At 34.8% G+C, this 19,841-nt stretch overlaps 1 protein-coding gene across 1 annotated transcript in view; it reads left to right on the top strand.

Moving 5' to 3' along the window:
- The window catches only part of XPR1 (xenotropic and polytropic retrovirus receptor 1), a 128,107-nt gene that overhangs the window by 99,953 nt on the left and 8,313 nt on the right, over nucleotides 1-19,841 (top strand). Inside the window, 4 exon segments of the mRNA XM_006754490.2 lie at nucleotides 1-139; nucleotides 9,594-9,760; nucleotides 13,208-13,347; nucleotides 18,784-19,005. The exon segment at nucleotides 1-139 is cut by the window's left edge and continues 15 nt beyond it. Coding sequence (XP_006754553.1) covers nucleotides 1-139; nucleotides 9,594-9,760; nucleotides 13,208-13,347; nucleotides 18,784-19,005 — 668 coding nt within the window.

Genomic DNA, 19,841 nt, shown 5'->3' with positions numbered 1-19,841 from the left:
CCTGCTTGGCTTCGCTTCATCCAGTGCCTACGCCGATACCGAGACACAAAAAGGGCCTTTCCTCATTTAGTTAATGCTGGGAAATACTCTACAACTTTCTTCATGGTGACATTTGCAGCCCTTTACAGCACTCACAAAGGTATTCTATGATCGACTCTGAAGAGATTTTTAAAAACCCTTATTTTTACTACTTGAATCTGTTCCTTCCTCTGCATGCTTTTCCAGTTGTCGTGTTTTTTACACTGAAGTTCTAGTCCCCTCAGCTATACGAATTTGCTCTTGAACATAATTTTAGTCTCATTCCAATATTTACTAACAAGTACCATTAAAAAGAATCAAAGTCATCTGGAATAGAAGGATTTGTGATAACATTTGAAATCCTGAATTATGTTTAATGGGTTCAGTCTACATGAACACCTTTGGTTTTCATTTGTTTTTTTTAGACTTGTTCATTAATGAGGTTGGGAAATGCTAGGTGGAAAAGAGTCCCTCTGGCAATCATGTATTTTTTTCATCACTTTCCTTCACCAAGTTGTAAGGAGTGTTTCCAGCCCATTTAACTGCAAATTGAGTTCTCTGATCTCTCTAGTTTCCTATCTCCATGGCAACCAGTTATTACTTGAGACTGCTCTTCTGTTGGGAGGAGAAAAAAGCTTTTAGTTCTGAGCCACATGCAGTCACGGCTTTTGAATTTTTAACCTTTTTTGAAGAACAATCTATCAAAAGATCTTGCTTCCTTTTACTAAAATGTATTCTTCCTTTGTCTATTTAAATAAGTATCAGCCCACCCTTAGAGCCTGCATTCTCTCATCAATTGATGGTAAAGAAATGTTACTAATTGAAATTATTACCATTCTTTTTAAATAGTTGGATAAATTCTTTTTGTAAAATTTTTTCAGTGATTTTTTTTTTTTTGAGGCACTGTATTTGAGGAGCCTTAGTGTTTTCGAATTGCTACTTATCTAAAGTGTGTCTAACGGTAATGAAAGATTAGGGTGGTGTTTTTTGTTTTTTGTAAGGCTTGCAATTTGGTCCCCAGAACACTTTATGTCATAATTGCACTTAAAAAAAAGTTTTTTAAAAAAAATATTTTTATTGATTTCAGAGAAAAGAAGGGAGAGGGATTGAGAGATAGAAACTTCGATTCCATCTGCTGCCTCCTGCATGCCCCCTACTGGGAAGTGAGCCTGCAACCCAGGCATGTGCCCTAACCAGGAATCGAACCTGTGACCTCCTGGTTCATGGGCCAACACTCAACCACTGAGCCACAACAGTTGGGTAACATACTTCCAGTTTTTGCAGTAGATTCTGTGATTATAGTACTATTGGTAATGCAGCCAATAACCTTTACTACTGTGTAGGCTCTCTTGTTAGATGAGAATTTAAGTACTTCAATGAGAGAAACACCTTTTCAAAACTCTTATAATTTTAGCTCTTGATGAGGAATGCTATTACTCAGTTCAGGCATGCATCATGATTTAGTTTTTACTAGAGGTTGTTACTGGAGAATTTGTAAATCAGGCAACTAATTTGATAAGTAGTACTGTATGACTCAAGAGCCCTTTACTTTTCTCCCATTCTGGATAAAAATAGTCCTGACACCATTTATTAAGAAACTGAAAAGCTGAATTCCTTAAATTTGCAAACACTCTAAATCTAAAAACCTAAGGCTAGAAACAGTAGTTTGGATAGTATTATGGTCTTCAGACTTTTTTTGCTCATGTACCCCTTCAAATAATTTTTTAAACTATAATTTTATTTTATTATTTTAAATAATTATTATTTAAACTATATTACTTATTGGATATTTTTAAGTTTACACCTGAACTTTTTTATCTTAAGTTTAAATAATAACTAAAAAATGTAGTTTCCAGTGTACTTTTAAAACAAAACTGCTAAATGTTCCTATTAAATGTATCCAAGTAATTTAAATATAGAAGCATAATACTTACCATGACTTCTTTTTTTAAATGAAGCAACTCTTTAAATAGTTAGAAATTTTATATCTGTTTCTCACTGAACTTTAATGTAATATATTTTTATGTTTTAATGAATTTTGTCTGACATGCATATAGAAATTAAATTTTTTTCTTCCTCTTTTATAATTTTCATTGCCCTGATTATTATCTATAGTTGATCAAAATAACATTATAAATGTATTACAAATTTTAATGATTGTTACACATAAAATCTCTATATGAGAGAAATTTATATTACTTATTACTATTGCATTTTTCAGTTTTTATACAAGTAAACTCTGAGAAACTTTGTTAACATAGGTATACACATGAGAATGAAAGTTTTGTTGTTACAATATCAGTGTTTTTTTAACAAATCCTGAGTTTTATGACCAAAAAAATTGCATAGTAGTATATCATCAATAACTATTTTTAGTGATCTCTCAAAGATTTTTTGTTGAAAATAAACTGAATAAAGTAAGGAATTGAACAAAAACTGAATAAAAAAGGATTTGCTAACTAATCACTAGAGTCATTCACTTTCTGTTTCTGGACAGTATACTAAAAAGTTTGAGTAGGATCAATCATATGGTATTTAATTTTAGAGGCTCCCTGGTTAGCCAGACATACGATCAATTAGGAAAATAAAAATATTATTAATTTCAGTAATGTTTGTCAATGCAGCATTTTTTGATTAATTACTTTTAAATGTATTTTTGAAAACAAGCCTTGGAATTGCAGGTTCTACTCATCCAATTTATGGAGAATATCTTCCATATACTACTACCCTAATTAGAAAACCAGTTGGCCCTATCAGAAAAAGTTCTGACTTAAAATGAGCATATTTAGATACACTCCTGGGTAAACATCTCACTTCTCAGTTCTAAGTTGGGTGGGTAGGTGGTGCATAGACAGAGAGGTTGAGCAAGCACCATTTAATATTATTGAGAATATGCTATGAGTCAGGTTGTGCTAGGCACTAAAAATAGAGCTACAAACAAAACAAATTCTTGCCCTTAAGAATTTATAATCTAGTAGGAGAAATAATCAAGTGAAAGGATAAATTGGTTGCACGACAATGTGATTTTACGTAAAACTTCTGAACTGCACACCTTAGAAATGGTTAAGATGGTAAATTTTATGCTTATGTATTTTTTACCATGATAACAATTTTTTAAAAGCATTAAAATAAAGGGTAAAGAGATAAGCAAGGTAACTGAACAGCCTACAATACAGCACAAATCTCTAACCCAGCCTTTAGGCTTCAGGGTGGGAAGTACAGAGCCAACTTCCCAGAGGTTAAGCTATATCCTGTTGTTCATATTGAATTAAGGAGGATTCCAGTTATTCCATTATGTGTTTTGCCCAAGGACATGTAATTTGTGAGTGCTGGAAGTATTTCTGTTCATCTTTGGCCTAAGGCTGTTTGTTTTTCTCTCTCCCCCGACAAAACCACACCTTTAAAGTATAAATAATAATGTCTATTTGGTGTACTTAACCATTTGTAAGGATTAAATAAGGTGGTAATTCACTTGAAATCACTTTATGTACTCTAATTTGCTACATAATTGGAATTCATCATTAAATGAAATACAGTTATCTTTGCTGTACAAAGCTGGCATATGTGTGTCAAGTCTTTCTAAAAGAAACCCTATGATCACCTTGGGTGGGGGCTTGTATGGGGCAAGTATCAATTAGGAATGTATTTGGCTTTTTGTACAAGTAACACATGTTTACTCACTGAACTTGATTCACATGCCCCAGTCAAATTTTTTTAAAACACAAGCATTTTTTAGACAGGCCATTGGTTATATATCTTAATCATATCCCTAAATTCAAAGAGAAACACTTTTTGTAGTTGCTACATATTAAACAGTTATATCCCTCTTTCCTCCGCCCCCCAAAAAGCCTAAAACAGAGGGGGGAAATTTGAAAAGACAACTCAGAGGGACCAATGACAGAAAATTTAACATTGAGTGATGATCAAAAGTAGCATTTGATTTCTGTATTCTAAGAGAAAATGCAGGAGAAAACATAAATTTTGGAAATAATTATTGGGCCAAAAGAATAGAATCTGAATGGTTAATGAGGTAGATCTTTTTCTATTGTGTATGCGCTATTATTGCAAAGGATATGTTTTATGATGGGGGACGGTTAGAAGATGGTGAAGTAACCTTGTTCAAACTCTGAGTCTTTTCAGAGAACTAGCCCACAGGAGGTACCATAGTAACAGCATCAGGGAATTTTTAAGATATTTTTCAAAGACATGTCTTAGTTTGCCCTAGCCATTTTGGCTCAGTGGATAGGTCGTGGGTTTGATTCCGGTCAAGGTCATGTCAAGTTGTAGGTCGATCCCCAGCCCCAGTCGGAGTACATGTGGGAGCAACCAATCGATGTGTCTCTCTCACATCAATGTTTTTCTTTCTCTCTATTTATCCTCCTCCCTTCCACTCTCTCTAAAAATCTATAGGAAAATATCCTCAGGTGAAGATGGACAACAGCAGCAAAAAAGATATGTCTTAGTTTATCTGCATAATTTGTAAAAGCAGAGGCACAAAAATGAACTCTGTACCTAGAATAATTTTTTAAAACGTGAGGAAGGTGGTTTAGGCCCATTTTAGGGAGTCTGTGTATGATAATATTGTAGGTAGCCCTCACTTGTTGCAGTAAGAAGGAAACACATTTTAAACATTTCAGTATATTTTCTTTTCCATCATTGATTTTAGAAGCAAGGGTTTAGCCAAGCAAAGATTTAGTTAGCAGCCAATCTCCATATTTTAAGAATTCACATTTTATTACAAGCCTAAATTTGATGCCAACTGCTACAAGTTTTTGTTGGATTTGGGATTGGAAGAGTGTTTTAAATGGTTTTTGTGTGTCCTTGAGGTTTTTTGGCTTTGGCAAGGAAAAGCCTGTGGGAGGTACAATAATAGAAAAGGCCATTGTGTTGTCATTTCTACCCCCTTGATGGGGAGAGAGTGCTTCATCAGATTTTCTGTTTTTCATTTACAGTGTCTAATATTCTAAAGTATTCATACACTCGTAGTGTAATTTACTCTTTGTTGTTCTCCAAATATAAAGAAAAAGCTTCTTTTAAAAATACTTCATATTTTACTTTAAATACTCTTTCTAACAAGCATTTGCTATTACACTTTTACAAATACTTGGGGAAAACGGTCTTTGCTGACTTAACAGCTGAGTTCATTTATGTTTGCTTGTTGTTTCCTAGTGCCCAGGTCCCTTCTAGATCCCTTCATGTTTAATATTCTGGAAGGGGTGCTGTGCTCCCTAATAAGGATTCCTCAGCAGTAGTTCAGTGCCTTCAGTGCAAATAGTCGTTTCATTGTTTGAGTGAGCACACATAGTCCTGAAGTGCTTCCTCTCTGGGTATGGCCAGTTGGTTACTCTATTTGTACCTTGAATAATGGGCCACTCTGCCTGAATTTCCAAATTTTAGTCTTATTATACATAAAATAGAAACATTCATTTTAAAAATATTCTCTAGAGAAACTTTTATTCTATTAATTTTTTAAAAGACATACAAATCATTTGGGTAAATGTTTTTATTTTTGGCTTATTATTAAAAGTATCTCAAATTTTTAATGTCTGTCTGGCCTGCCCTGACAATAAATATAAGATCACCTGAGAAGGGGTAATACATATGACCATAAATATTAACTAAGATCACCTGAAGATTAGGGAAATATCTATATCCATTAATTTTCAGAGAGCCATATTATTTTCATAATTTAGTGGTTTGATTAGTTGGGCAATAAGACTAGAACTAAGATTTGTTGGATGTCGAGCTCATTTATAACTCAGCTTACCTATATATCTTTGGGCTTTGAAAATGGTGTTTGTTTTCTTATTTAATTTCAAATTACAAACTAATAAGCTGTTACCAAAATAGAAAGGTTTGGGTTGAAAATAATACTATTCACTTTCTCTTCACACATTGCCAATTTTTTTACTTTTAAAATATCCACCCTGAAGTATGGTTTAGAGTGACTTCCATGTGTGATTTTTCTGATTTCTTTCTTAGCACTTTTCCTAGCAAATTATTTTGCTTTACTGTTCCTATGATGGCTGTGGGTACAAAACTCTAAGAACCTTATTTTTCTTTGTTTTAGATTCAGTAGATGTCATTACCATAAATATGTCTAGTGTGAATTATGCTTCTAACATGGCAGGTGTGTAATAGAAGCTCAGGGGTAGAATAGCAATGACTTGATTTTCTGTGATTCTGAACATCATTAAAGTAGGCTACCAAAGTTAGCCAAGAGAGAATTAGATATAATTGCTTGCCTAAAGTGATAATATTTTTCCAGTACAGCTCCTGAATACCAATGAAGGCAGATGATTTCAGGGGGGAAGCACTCCTCATTTGGGAGATGGGAAAGATCAAATAAGGGTAATAATTAAAAAGAGACCAGTTCTTATCCTAGCATATGTAGATCAGGTGTATGTTAATCATCGTTTGAAGAAGTTCATAAGATAAAACATTAGTTATTACAAAATACTTTGTTAAAATATTTGTGTTTTTTTAAAGTAAGTCCTTGTGTATATTTCATAGAAATTTTATAGAAATAATATAGTCTTAGAAAGGAGGGAGGCATTTGACTCATTGTACCATTTTAAGAATTATACTCTAAGGATAGGGCTTATAATTAAAAATCTAAGAGAAATTAAAGAAAATTAGCACATTGCTTTTACATTTCCCCAATAATCTCCTTTGATACAATGATTTGAACTCAGTGATTTCAATAATTAGGAAAGAAAATCAGCTTTTATTAATAAGACTTGATATTACTTATACTTATTTGAGAAATGCTCATTTTGTTACTTCTTGATGCACGTATCTTTTACTGTATTCTCAATTCATTACTTTTTCTAGCAAACAAAATTGTTGTGTAAAGTAAATGAGATATTATATGTAAAACACTTGACACGTGGTAAGCGTTCAATTTTTAAAAAGAGTTGCAAATACTGTGTTATAATTTACAACTAAATTGCTTGTCTTAATCTCTTTGTGTTGATCTGGTTTTGAAAATATGAGAAGAGCGTGAATTTTGTTAAGTTGCTAAGTTTGCTTTATTCTTTGCAAATCATAGTAGATGAGTGATAGGATTTTTAAAAAAATGCAACCGTGATGCTAATAATTGAATTATATTACTAAGCTCGACCTCTCTATCAATAGAATGAGGTAAACAGGTATGTCAGAACACATCCAACTACACCTAAAAAAAGGTTTGTTAGGGCTTTAGGTTGATGATTAATATTACACAATGTTGTAGTATAAATATTCAACCCATTTTGCTTTTGATGAAAAAAAGTTTCTGTGGAAATAATTTAAACCTGAAAATGTATTTTTTTTAATCCAAGTTTGTTCACTAGAATTGCTTGTGGGCTATTTTAAAAAATATTTGTTTCTTTTTCCTACCACTGACTTCCCAGGAGAAACTGATAGTTCGTGCTGCTGTATATTTAATAAAGCAGCTCTCTACTGGGAGCGGGCGGGGGCGCGACTTATATGCAGTGCTTGGTAATTTCCATGGTATAAATACTTCCACCATAGCCAGTTTTAAGCTATTAAGATGATAACATTGAATGTTGAGAAAAGATATATAATGTTGTATAGTGTTCCCATCATTTGGTAAACTAAATATATAACCTAAAAATAATAATAGCAAAATTTAGTAAGATGATTAGGAAGTGACGAATTTTGAGTTTTTATTACCTTTGTTTTTAATATAACTAATTGCAAGTTTACATAATTTAATTTTTAATAATGACTGTGTTTACCAACCAAACTTAGAAAGTTTTTGAAAATTTAACAGTTGGTTCTCATGAACTGGTACAAACTGACTACACAACACTGGAGCTCTGAGGTATCTGTGTGTGTGTTTTTTAACAAACTAACTAATTCTGATGCAAGCATCCTGCCAAACAGTTATTTTTCTAAAATATAGTTCCGATCCTAAGGTCCAAAAAGGCATTCCATAGTTAGATACAAAATATCTTTTCCTGCCTCATTTCAAGTCATACCCATCCCCTACACCAGTGGTTCTCAACCTTCTGGCCCTTTAAATACAGTTCCTCATGTTGTGACCCAACAATAAAATTATTTTCGTTGCTACTTCGTAACTGTAATGTTGTTACTGTTCTGAATCGTAATGTAAATATCTGATGTGCAGGATGGTCTTAGGCGACCCCTGTGAAAGTGTCATTCGACTGCCAAAGGAGTCGTGACCCACAGGTTGAGAACCGCTGCCCTATGCCTTCTGTGTTTCACCCACACTACGTTTAGATTATTTGCAGCTTCTCAAACACACCTTGCACTTCCATTATCTTCCTTTAGCCTTGAATGGCCTTGCCTCATCTGCCTGACTTTTGTAGTACTGTTTATTTATCCTTCTAGAAATAACTCAAATGCTACTTCCTCTGATTTCCTACTGTTGGAAACATTCCAATTCTCCTTGATGTTCTCATAGTACTTTGTTTATAATTCATTTTGAGCTCAAATTTATCATCAGTAACAAAATGGTTGTTTCACTTACTAGATTATAAATGGCCAAAGTGTCTTTGAATCATATTGTACTTAACACTTAATACCTGAAAATGATTAATAAACATTTATTTACTTTAATAGAAAGGATTGTAGATAGTGCATTATACATTATTTACTTTCTATGCCTTTGCAAAACTAACCAAAATTTAAACTTTTTGAATTAGATGTTTTGTCTCTTTTCCCCTGATGATTCAGGACCATACTGCTAGTTACATGCCTAGATCCTGCACCTAAAGAACACAAATAATACCATGATGACTCTCGAATTTAACAGATAATTTCATTAGAGAACATATGAAGCACTTGAGACTAAAAAAAGACTAAATTGCATAACTAAATTTGCAAATTATTTTTATTATTTGGTTTTAGTGCACTTTATATTATTTTCAGCATAAAACCAAAAGTTACTTTACGGTATTCCCAGCATAAAGTCACATTGGGCCTTCGTATCAGTAAATACCACTGTAAGAAGCAAAATATGATTTGCTTTGTGGCTTGAAAGAAATTTGCTTGTATACATCTTAAGAATAAATTTCTTATCAGTTGGTTACTTTCTGGTATTTTATCTAGAAAATTATCTCATTGTTATCACAATAAGTATTGACAAGATCTAAGTGTATGAAGGGAATATTATTCTAAAGTAAAAACCAAGAAATTTTTTGACGCAAATGCAGTGCATTCCTTGTTAAGTGGTATGTCATAAATTTTTTCATCTTTGACCCTAAGCTGCCACCTGATGGCAAAAATTAAAATAACATCTTTTGTAATATTAAAAGCCTCCATTGCAATTATTTAGATTTTTATGTATTTGACATAGAACCTCCAAAATTCCAAATGCACATTTGTATAAAGCTTATGACTCTTACAAGTCTTTGATGATTACTTTTTGGACTTCAGGAAAATCAGATATTTTAATTTAACCTTTGTGCAACAATAATCCTTCTAGGAGGATTTGTTTAAAATCTTACATCCTTTATGGAGCTGTATAAAGAATATATTCTTTAGTTTTATTTAATGAAGAATTTACTTGAATCGAGTAATTTTTCCTTTCCCTTTTCTTTCTTCAGAACAAGATCACTCAGACACCAGAGTATTCTTTTACCTGTGGATTGTCTTTTATGTCATCAGTTCCTGCTATACTCTCATCTGGGATCTGAAGATGGACTGGGGTCTCTTCGATAAGAATGCAGGAGAAAACACCTTTCTTCGGGAAGAGATTGTATACCCCCAAAAAGTATGTACAATGTTTGTGTTTGTTGAAGAAAACAAACAAACAAAACCTCAGGTGTACCACCAGCTAAATCCCATGCAATATATACCAAATCCCAACCTAATGTAATTATAAAAACAGCTGTTGACTAAAAAATACTAATTTGGTTATCAAAAATGTATCAAGGTGCTTACTATATGCTAAGCACTGTAAAAAATGAAAACAGTAAAATTCTGGTTTTTAAAGAGGCCATGGACTATATTATAAACCAATAAGTAAACAGATTGCAATACCATGTAATAAAGACTAAAATAGAAGAATAAATAGCTTACTATAATTTATGATTTATTTTTGAGCATGCAATTCCCTCCACTCAAATGCCCTCTCTCCCCTTTGTCTGCCTACCGAACTCCTGTTCCTCCCTTTTAAAAGTCAGTTTTATTTTCTCTAAGAAGCCTTTCTTTACTTCTCTAAGCTAAGCATATTTAGCTATTCATCCTAATCCCATTTTATGCTATACAAACTTCACTGTAGCAGTTATCACATTGTATTATTTGGTTAAGTATCCATATCCCTCACTGCTCTGCATAGTTCCTGGTATATAGTAGACTTAATGTTTGTGGAATGAATGTATAAATACTTGACTGACAGCACTGTGAAAGCACAGGAAAGGGAGTGCCTGAGTGCTTGGTGCATCAATAAAGTTTCTTTTATTTATTTCAACCAACCTTTGTTAAGGTGCCAATTCAACCCGAAATATATGGATAATTCCTCAGGAATTATTTTAGGGTTTACCTATGTATGAATGAAAATGTGAGAGGCTGAATTAAAAAATCAAAAGATCAAGAGTATCTTTATTCAGATATTGAAAAGAAATTAAACAATGAACTGGGAATCCTGATAAGTGAATTCTAATCCAAGCTCACTCTCTAGCTAGCTATATAACTTTTAGGCAACCAGACTGCAGTATATTATCAACCCGACTGCAGTGTATTATCTTCTGTAAGGCAGGGTGTTACTCTAGGTCAGTGATGGCGAACCTTTTGAGCTCAGCGTGCCAGCATTTTGAAAAACCCTAACTTAACTCTGGTGCTGTGTCACATATAGAAATTTTTTGATATTTGCAACCATAGTAAAACAAAGATTTTTATTTTTTATATTTTTTATACTAGAGCCTCCCACCACCACCGCTGTCATCAGCCATGAGCTTGGCTTGTGGTTGAGCAGAGCTCCCCCTGTGGGAGTGCACTGACCACGAGGGGTCACCTCCTGCATTGAGTGTCTGCCCCCTGGTGGTCAGTTTGTGTCATAGTGACCAGTCATTCCCAGTCTTTCTGCTGTTAGGGTCAGTTTGCATATTACCCTTTTATTACATAGGATATTTAAATGCCATTTAACAAAGAAAAATCAACCAAAAAAATGAGTTCGCGTGTCACCTCTGACATGTGTGTCATAGGTTCGCCATCACTGCTCTCGGTCAGTGGTCAGCAAACTGTCTCTCTCGAGCCACATGTGGCTCTTTGGCCCCTTGAGTGTGGCTCTTCCACAAAATATCACGTGCGGGTGCGCATGTACAGTGCAATTGAAACTTCGTGGCCCATGTGCAGAAGTTGGTATTTTGTGAAAGAGCCACACTCAAGGGGCCAAAGAGCTGCGTGTGGCTCGCGAGCTGCAGTTTGCCGATCACTGCAGGTTATCGCTTGATCTTTTCCTAATTCTAAAATTCTGTGATGAGGAGGGAAGTATAGATTAGGTCACTAATATTTTATACTATGTCAAAATGTCACCAGTACCTTTTCAAAATGGTACTTTGAAAAGTGTGTGAATATGTAATATTCAGTTGGGAATAGGGAAGGCTGTTTTCAAGTGTGAGAATTTAAGATAAATGTTACGAGAGTGGCAATAAAAATGATGATATGTAGTGTAACCAGATAAGCAAATGAAGGCAGAAGAGGAGATATTCGTTGACACTGATCTTTTTTATGTAAGCTGTAGCAATAATTCCAAGGTGCAAACTTAGACTATAGGACCAAGATGTTGGACATATCTCCATAAATCTCCTTCGAAAAGAAAATCAGTAATGGTAAGCACAAGTCAGAGAGCAGATATGAGCTCAGGTAAAAATGGTCCTTTGTTGCCCACCAGATGAATGTGGCCTTTCGCTCCTTCTATTGTTCTTACCTTACTGAGAGTTAGAATAATACATTTATTTATTATGCTGATTGCATAGATGAACTGTTCGTCTCTTTATGTAAATGTTAATCCATTCCTCCTTTTAAATAGTTATAACTTATTGGTTTCTATGTAATAAAATTAGTGAATAGAATCTTTTAATCAGTTTACTATTACATATTTTCATGACCCTAGAAAATAAAATATATCCTTTTCTACATAATAATTTGCCACATCTCTTTCAATTTTAAAACGGTAAATTTTGGATTTATTCATTCTACTTGAAAAGGGAAGAAACTATTTTTGGAAACCATTGGAGCTTCATTTAAAAATTAAGAACATGGCTCTGAACCTTAAAATCAGTTCCTAGGGATTAACAGTGAATAATATTGAGCACCACACCCAGTCCCAGGAAGCACTTTGTTATTTAAAGAGCTAATTGTTAGGATAGTAATAATGAGTGAATCCATGAATTATGGTTCTGGTCTTTTGGCAGTGTGTACAGACTTCTGTAGCTAAAACTGGACTCCTTATTACTGGGTATTAGTACCTGGAACAGTTGGTTAGTCGAGTGCTGTTTTCCTCATGTAAAAATGGAACATTATTTAACTTCAACCATGTTTGTGAAATCCAAGCCTACTTCCATCTTCTTCAAATATAGGGTAAAGCAATTTGAAAATGAAAGTGCATACCCTGGCTGGTGTGACTTGGTTGGTTGGAGCATCATCCCATCCCATACACCAAAAATTGGCAGGTGTGAGTCCCAGTCAGGGCACATACCCAGATTGTGGGCCCCTGTAGGAGACAACCGGCTGGTTTCTCTCATAGATGTTTCTCTGTCTCTCCCTCTCTCTCCCTTCTTTTCTCTAAAATCAGTTTTAAAAAAATAAATAATAAGAAAGTGCAAATAGCACAGTTAAGAAATTTAAATCTTTTCAAATAGCTATTTTGTCATTAGTATATCAAGTACATATTAGAATGCCATCTCATTCAGATTGAGGATCTCATCTGGCTTCTATTCCTAGGGTCCAGAAGAGAGCCTGGTATACAAAATGGGAATGAAAATATATTTGTTAAAAGATTACTGAAATTCAGTTAAATTTCATTTTGGATATTGCACCCTTTAAGAAAAGAAATTAAATTTGTGAAATCTTTTAAAAATATAAAATAGAATAAAACTCTTTTTCTTCCTGAACCTGTGCTTGTTGGTAAGGTGTATGTGTCTCGTTGCTGTGATAGGTGTGTTTATTTGTGAGAAACATGATGGTATGTATACTCAATTTGCTTATTATTTCTCAGGCCTATTACTACTGTGCCATCATAGAGGATGTGATACTGCGCTTTGCTTGGACTATTCAACTCTCAGTTACCTCCATGACTACGTTGCCTCATATTGGGGACATCATAGCTACTGTCTTTGCTCCCCTTGAGGTATTCCGGTAAGCAAACTACTGAAAAGTTTATCAAGGATTCTTTGTACATAAGAGATGTCCGAATTAACATTTATTAAAACTTATACTTGAAAAGCTTAAATTTTACAAATTTTCTCAATGTTATCTGCCTCCAAGTTGGAAAATTCTATAGGACTAAGATTAATTTTTACAAAGTTAAATAACTACTGATGATGACATACAAGCTTTTTTAGAATTGGGCTCTATTGGAAGAGTTGTGAGTAACATATGGAAAGTAAAAAGTCTTAGAAATTAAAATGAAAATCCTTTGAGAATCATTTTTTGCAATTTGTCAGTCTTGGTTATTCAGCCCAATTTCCTCATTGGAAACAAAAAATGCTGGATAATATTTTAAATCTTCCTAAAAACATCAATGATCTAACAAGATAGCCCCAAATCTAAGTGAAAGCAGGCACTCCAGTATAAGCAGAGCACCAAAGCCAATTTTGCATTAAAGAAATTTGCTGAATTAGAGATCTGAGATTCAGTTGTGATATAGATAGCCAGTTCAAATGTGTATATGCCTAAAAATATAGCTTAAAAATATGGCCAAAGAAAAAAGTAGAAATAGGTGAATTTATAATTGTAGAGGAAGATTTTAACATACTTTTCTCAGTAATAAATAAGTAGTCAGTTAACCAACTTGACCTACTTGACATATGCAGAACAGTGCATATAACAAATACTAAATATACACTATTTTACATGCATGTAGAACATTTAACAAAATTAACCATATGCTGGGGCATAAAGGAAATTTTAAAGGAGTAAAGTCACAAAAGATAACTGAAAATTCCCAAATATTTAGAAATTAAGCAGTACATGTTTAATGGGTCAAAGTGGAAATTTAGAAAAATATCTTGAACAGAATGAAATTGAAAATATGAGAAAAGAAAATGTGGACTACAGCTAAAGCCATGCTTAGAAGCTCATGTGTAGCCTTAAATGTATATATTAGAAAAGCATACAGCTCAAAAAATTAGAAAAATTTAAAAACGGAAAATCAAACCCAAAAGAAAGTAGAAGGAAGTATAAAAAGTAGAAAATAAACATTCAATAGAAAAAAATTAACAAAGCCAGAGTTCTTTAAGAAGAACTGGTTTGGCTCGGTGGATAGAGAATTGGCCTGAAAACTGAAGGGGGTCCCAGGTTCGAGTCCGGTCAAGGGCACATGCCCAGATTGTGGGCTCAATCTCCAGTAGAGGGCGTGCAGGAGGCAGCCAATCAATGATTCACTCTCATCATTGAGGTTTCTATCTCTCCCATTCCCTTCCTCTCTAATCAATAAAAAATATGTAATAAAAAAGGACTAATAAAATGGACAAAGTGTCTAAACGTGACTGATCAAGCAAAAAAAAAGCAAGCACAAATTACAAATGTCAAAAATACTAAAGATTTTTTTAAAATCACAAAACGATATTGAGTAATTTTATACCAATGGACTTTAAAATATAAATGAAATAGACAAATTCCTCAAAAAGCACAATTTACCAAAACCAATTAAAAAAGAAATAGAAAATTAGATAGGCTTATATATATTACAGAAAGTAAATTCATATTGAAATCTTCCCCACAAAGAAAACTACAGGCCCAGAGAATTCTTCCAAATATGTGAGTAGGAAATATTATCAGTTTTACAGGAAATTCTTCCAGGGAAAAGAGGCAATAAAAGGAGCACTTCCAAGTTCACTTTATGCAGCCATCATGACTTTGATATCTAAACCTACAAGGACATTTCAGGAAAGACCAATCTATCTCATATACAGAGATTCAGAAATCCTGAATATTACCTAATGAATCCAACAATATATACAAAGGATAATACATCACAACCAAGTTAGGTTCATTCTAAGAATGTAAGACTTAAAATTTAGAATCATTTAACATTTAAAAATCAGTCTGTGTAACACCACACTAATAAAGAGGGAAAACCCTCAATATATGTAGAAAGTGTCATTGAAATAAGTCAATACCTGTTTATGAAAAAAACAGATTATAAAAAACAAACAAAATCATATTTAATGGTAAAACACTGTAAGCTCTCCCTTGAGATCAGAAATGAGTATGCCTATTGTCACCATTTAACATTATACATATAAGTATATAGCTAGTGCAATGAGGCTGAGAGGTATAAGGATTAGAAAGGGAAAAATATAACTATAATTATTTACCAGTGACATGATTGCATATGTAGAAAATTCAAAAGAATGTATAAATATGCTATTAAAATTAATATAGCGGTGTCCTGAATACAAGGTTGATATAAATGTAAATTAGTGGTGTTCTATAAAAATGGTCACAAACAACTAGAAAATGAAAAATTTAAAAACCATACCACTTTGAAGAGCATCAGAATATATCAAATATCTAGGAATAAATATAATGAAAGATGTATGTTTGTGAAAATTGAAAAGCCAGCTCTATAATTTATATGGAAATACTAAGAATCAAGAATATCCAAGAACATCCTGAAAAGAATGAAGTTAAAGGACTTATACTCTCAAACATCAAAACTTATTATATAGTTACAGTAATTGAGACAATGTCTGGTGTTGGTGAAAGAATAGACAGTGCCCACTGGAACAGAATAGGAAGTCCCAGGAACATCCACACATGCCTTGGCACTACCTAATTTATGATGAAGGTGGCTAAATAACAGTGGGAAAAAAACAGGTTTTGTAATAATGATATCGAGTCAACTAGATCCATATGGGGGACGGGGGGAATGAATCTCAACTCCTACAGCAGACTATATGCAAATACAGTCAAGTACGCTGAAAGAAAATACTGCCTATCTAGAACTCTACCCAGTGAAAATACCTTTCATAAATGGAGGTGAAATAAAGGTATTTTCAGACCAGGTATATAATATTCCTCTGAGTCAGGATGGCCTGATAAAATAAGATAGAACCTAGAAACAAAGGTAAACCTGAAAGATAAAGATTGAATCTGGAAACAGTGTATTTGCTGCTGTCAGTGCTTTCTGTAAACCATTTGTCAGCATTTCTTCACCTTCCCAAATGTCTAGGTGTTCATCACTACCAAGATCTCCCCACTCACTTCTTTCTCTTTCACATACGCTGCTTTATAAATTAAATTTTTTAGTTAAAAAAAAAGCTCACTTTTTCATTCTTGACTATTTTATTTTTTTAAAAGATTTTTTGCTTAATACAATCAGATTGTTCTATCGACCATTTAAAGCAAAAGCAAAGAACCTCCTTTGAATCTTCTTTCCTCTTCCAACTGCCCATTTTTTGCTCCCCTTTAGACCAAAATAAGAGATGTCTGTGCTTGCTGTTTCTATTCTTTCACTCCTCCCCTAGACGCCCTTTAATTCAACTCAATTCTTTTCCCCCCCAATACTCATACTGAATCACTTTTTAAAATAATCAATATATATATAAAAGCCTAAGCGCATCATAGTGACTGGTCAACAGGTCATTCTGTTACAACGGAACGACCAGAACAACCTGTCGACCAGTTGCTGTGATGTGCACTGAACACCAGGGGGAAGCTGCTCAATGCAGGAGCTGCTCTCTGGTGGTCAGTGTGCTCCCACAGCCAACCTCCTGTGGCCCATCCGTCCCTGCTAGCAGGCCAACCACCTGCGGTCTCTCCCCCCGGCTGGCTAACCCCCTTCCCCCAATAGGCCCCTATCGAAGGGCTGGCCAGCCATCTTCCCAGGGTCCCTCACCCCGGCCGACCAGCCCCCGATTGCCGGCCAGGCCAAGGGACCCCACCCGTGCATGAATTTGTGCACCAGGCCTCTAGTCTATAATAATAGCAAGCACTTAAGTATTGCCTATTATGTACCTGGCACTGTTCCAAGCCCTTTACATATGTTAACTTACTGAATCCTCACAATAATTTTATGAAGTAAGTATTGTTACTGTCCATTTTACTGGCGACTTTGAAGCATGGGTTAAATTACTCATGCAAACATTGTGCCTAGGAAGTGGTGGAGCCATGATTAGAATCTAGGCCATCTCACCCAGAATCTATGCTATGGCCTTTCTACTTTGCTAAATCCAAAGTCCAGGAGAGATGGCCAGTACTCTACTTATTTTACAACTTAGCAAAGTACTTTCTTCACTTGATTTCTCAGAAAATACACTCTTCTGTCTCATTAGCTATTCCCTCTCAACTCCTTTACTGGTTCTTCCCCTTCCTAAATTGTAAATGCTGTAAATGCTCCAGGGTTTAATCCTCTACCCTTGTCTGTCCTCCACTTATATTATTCCTAAGCCCATTCCTAAGTATTTCCAAAAGGAAATACTCCCCTTTTGTTATCTCCAGCCCTGACTCTCCCTTGAACTGCAGACTTATGTCCACCCACGTACTGAATTTCCCCCTTGGACACCTAATGGCTCTAGCCCAGCAGTCGCCAATCGGTGACCCACAGACTACTGGTGGTCTCTGAGGTCTGAAAGGTTTGCGACTGCTGTTCTAGCCTAATAGGAACAATCTGGATCTCTTATAAATGGTGTTACCATTTCCTGAGACCAAAAAAATGAAACCACTCACATCCCAGTAAGTTTTGTAGCTCCATCTTCATAAATCCTAGTGCCTGCTTCTCATCGCTTTGGTCCAAGTCTCCATCTCTCCTGGACTACTGCAGTAGCTTCTAACTGGTCTTCCTTCAGCTGTTCTTACCTCTCTCTGATCTGTTCACAGTGTAGCAACTAGAATGATCTTTTTTTAAAAAACAAACAAACACAAATCACATTCTTCTGCTCAGAACTCTCCTTGTTTTCTATTACCCTTAAAATCTAAACTCTTTACTATGATACATAAGACCCTCTGTGGGTCAGGCCCTTTTCTACCTTGCCAATTTCATCTCCTGCCATTTTACCCTCCCTATTCCACTCCAGCCTCACTGACCACCTTCTGTTCCAGCACACCAAAGGCCTTTCTAACTTGGAGCCTTATACTTTCTATTTCCTCTGTCTAGGACACTTTTCTTCAGGATTTTCCTGACTTGCTTCCTTGCATCATTCCGGTTTCTGCTAAATGCCATCTCTTCAGAGAAACGTGCTCTATCTCCTTGCCAGCTTTAGTTTCTTTAGCGCACTTACCATTAACTGATTGTGATGTCTCTGCCACTAGAAGTCACACCCCACAAGGGCAGAGGCTTTGTCTGTCACGTTCACTGCCTTTTCCTGTCATGTTGTAGGCACTCAATAAATATATGTTCAATAAAGTGGAAGAATGAGTACTCTGAAACTGGATTCCATGTCCCTTCCCTTTGCCTATTTCATTCTTACTCTCCTACCCCCCTTATCATGACATCTTTTTCTATTTTATTTTAATGTTCTAGCCATTAGTTCCTTGTTTTTTGCTTCTATGAATAGACACTTGATATACTGGAAGGTTTACAGTTTATAGTGTGTTTACATTTCAATTTGCCTACTCCATTTTGCTAAGGCGATTTGTGTGGAACTTCTTCCGCCTGGAGAATGAACATCTGAATAACTGTGGTGAATTCCGTGCTGTGCGGGACATCTCTGTGGCTCCTCTGAATGCAGATGATCAGACACTTCTAGAGCAGATGATGGACCAGGATGATGGAGTACGAAACCGCCAGAAGAACCGGTCGTGGAAGAACAGCCAGAGCATATCCCTGCGCCGGCCTCGCCTCGCTTCTCAGTACGTATGGCTTCCGCTTCTGTGAGACAAATTTTCTTCAGGTTCTAAGCACTGGATAATATTTAAATTAATAAGTTATCATGGTGACTCAAATGAAATTGCTGGCATTCAACCATTTTTACCTGCAAAAAACAGTAATCATAACAATTTCATAGGATTCTAGCATGTCTTAATGAGCACATAGAATAAAATGGCATTAATACATTAATTAATGCCCACTAATTTGGTGTTAAAATTACACTGGAGAAAATTTGTTGGAGAATAATTTATGACTCTTCAGTATGTTTTGTGTACAAATAATTTTCAAGTTACAAACTAGGAATCCTGACTCTGCCACCTGCCATCTATGTAACCTTGGCCAAATTACTTAATTTATCTATATTAACTCTTATTTGTAAATTGGGAATAATATGGTCCCCCTCATAGGGTGGCTGGGTGGGTTAAATTTGTTGTGACATGGGATTTTGACCAGTTTCCTCACAGAAAGAGCTTAATAAATATAAGCTATTTTATTTTCCTACAGTAGTATATACAGTAGTATACTTTATCAGTGTGTTGTTAAAAATAACAATAAATGTAGGATATAATGTGGCTACGTTTGAAATTTAGCGGTAGTACATATTGCAATGGATTGAAATGAAAGAGGGGACTTAAAGTTGAGCATAACCATTTTTCTAAAGGATAAGGGAGTGTTTGAATAGGGCAGAGGCACAGTAAAGACATAAGGCTGGAAATGAGGGGGAGGAAAAAAACATGTGACTAGAACTATAGTAGGAAATTATAACTGAATAAATGAAATATGATTGTAAAAGGCTGAAAAGTGCAAGCTTGATCAT

Source organism: Myotis davidii, unplaced genomic scaffold (assembly GCF_000327345.1).
Source record: "Myotis davidii unplaced genomic scaffold, ASM32734v1 scaffold591, whole genome shotgun sequence".
NCBI lineage: Eukaryota > Metazoa > Chordata > Mammalia > Chiroptera > Vespertilionidae > Myotis > Myotis davidii.
Note: the sequence above shows the minus strand (reverse complement) of the source record. Positions and strands in the feature narration are given on the sequence as shown.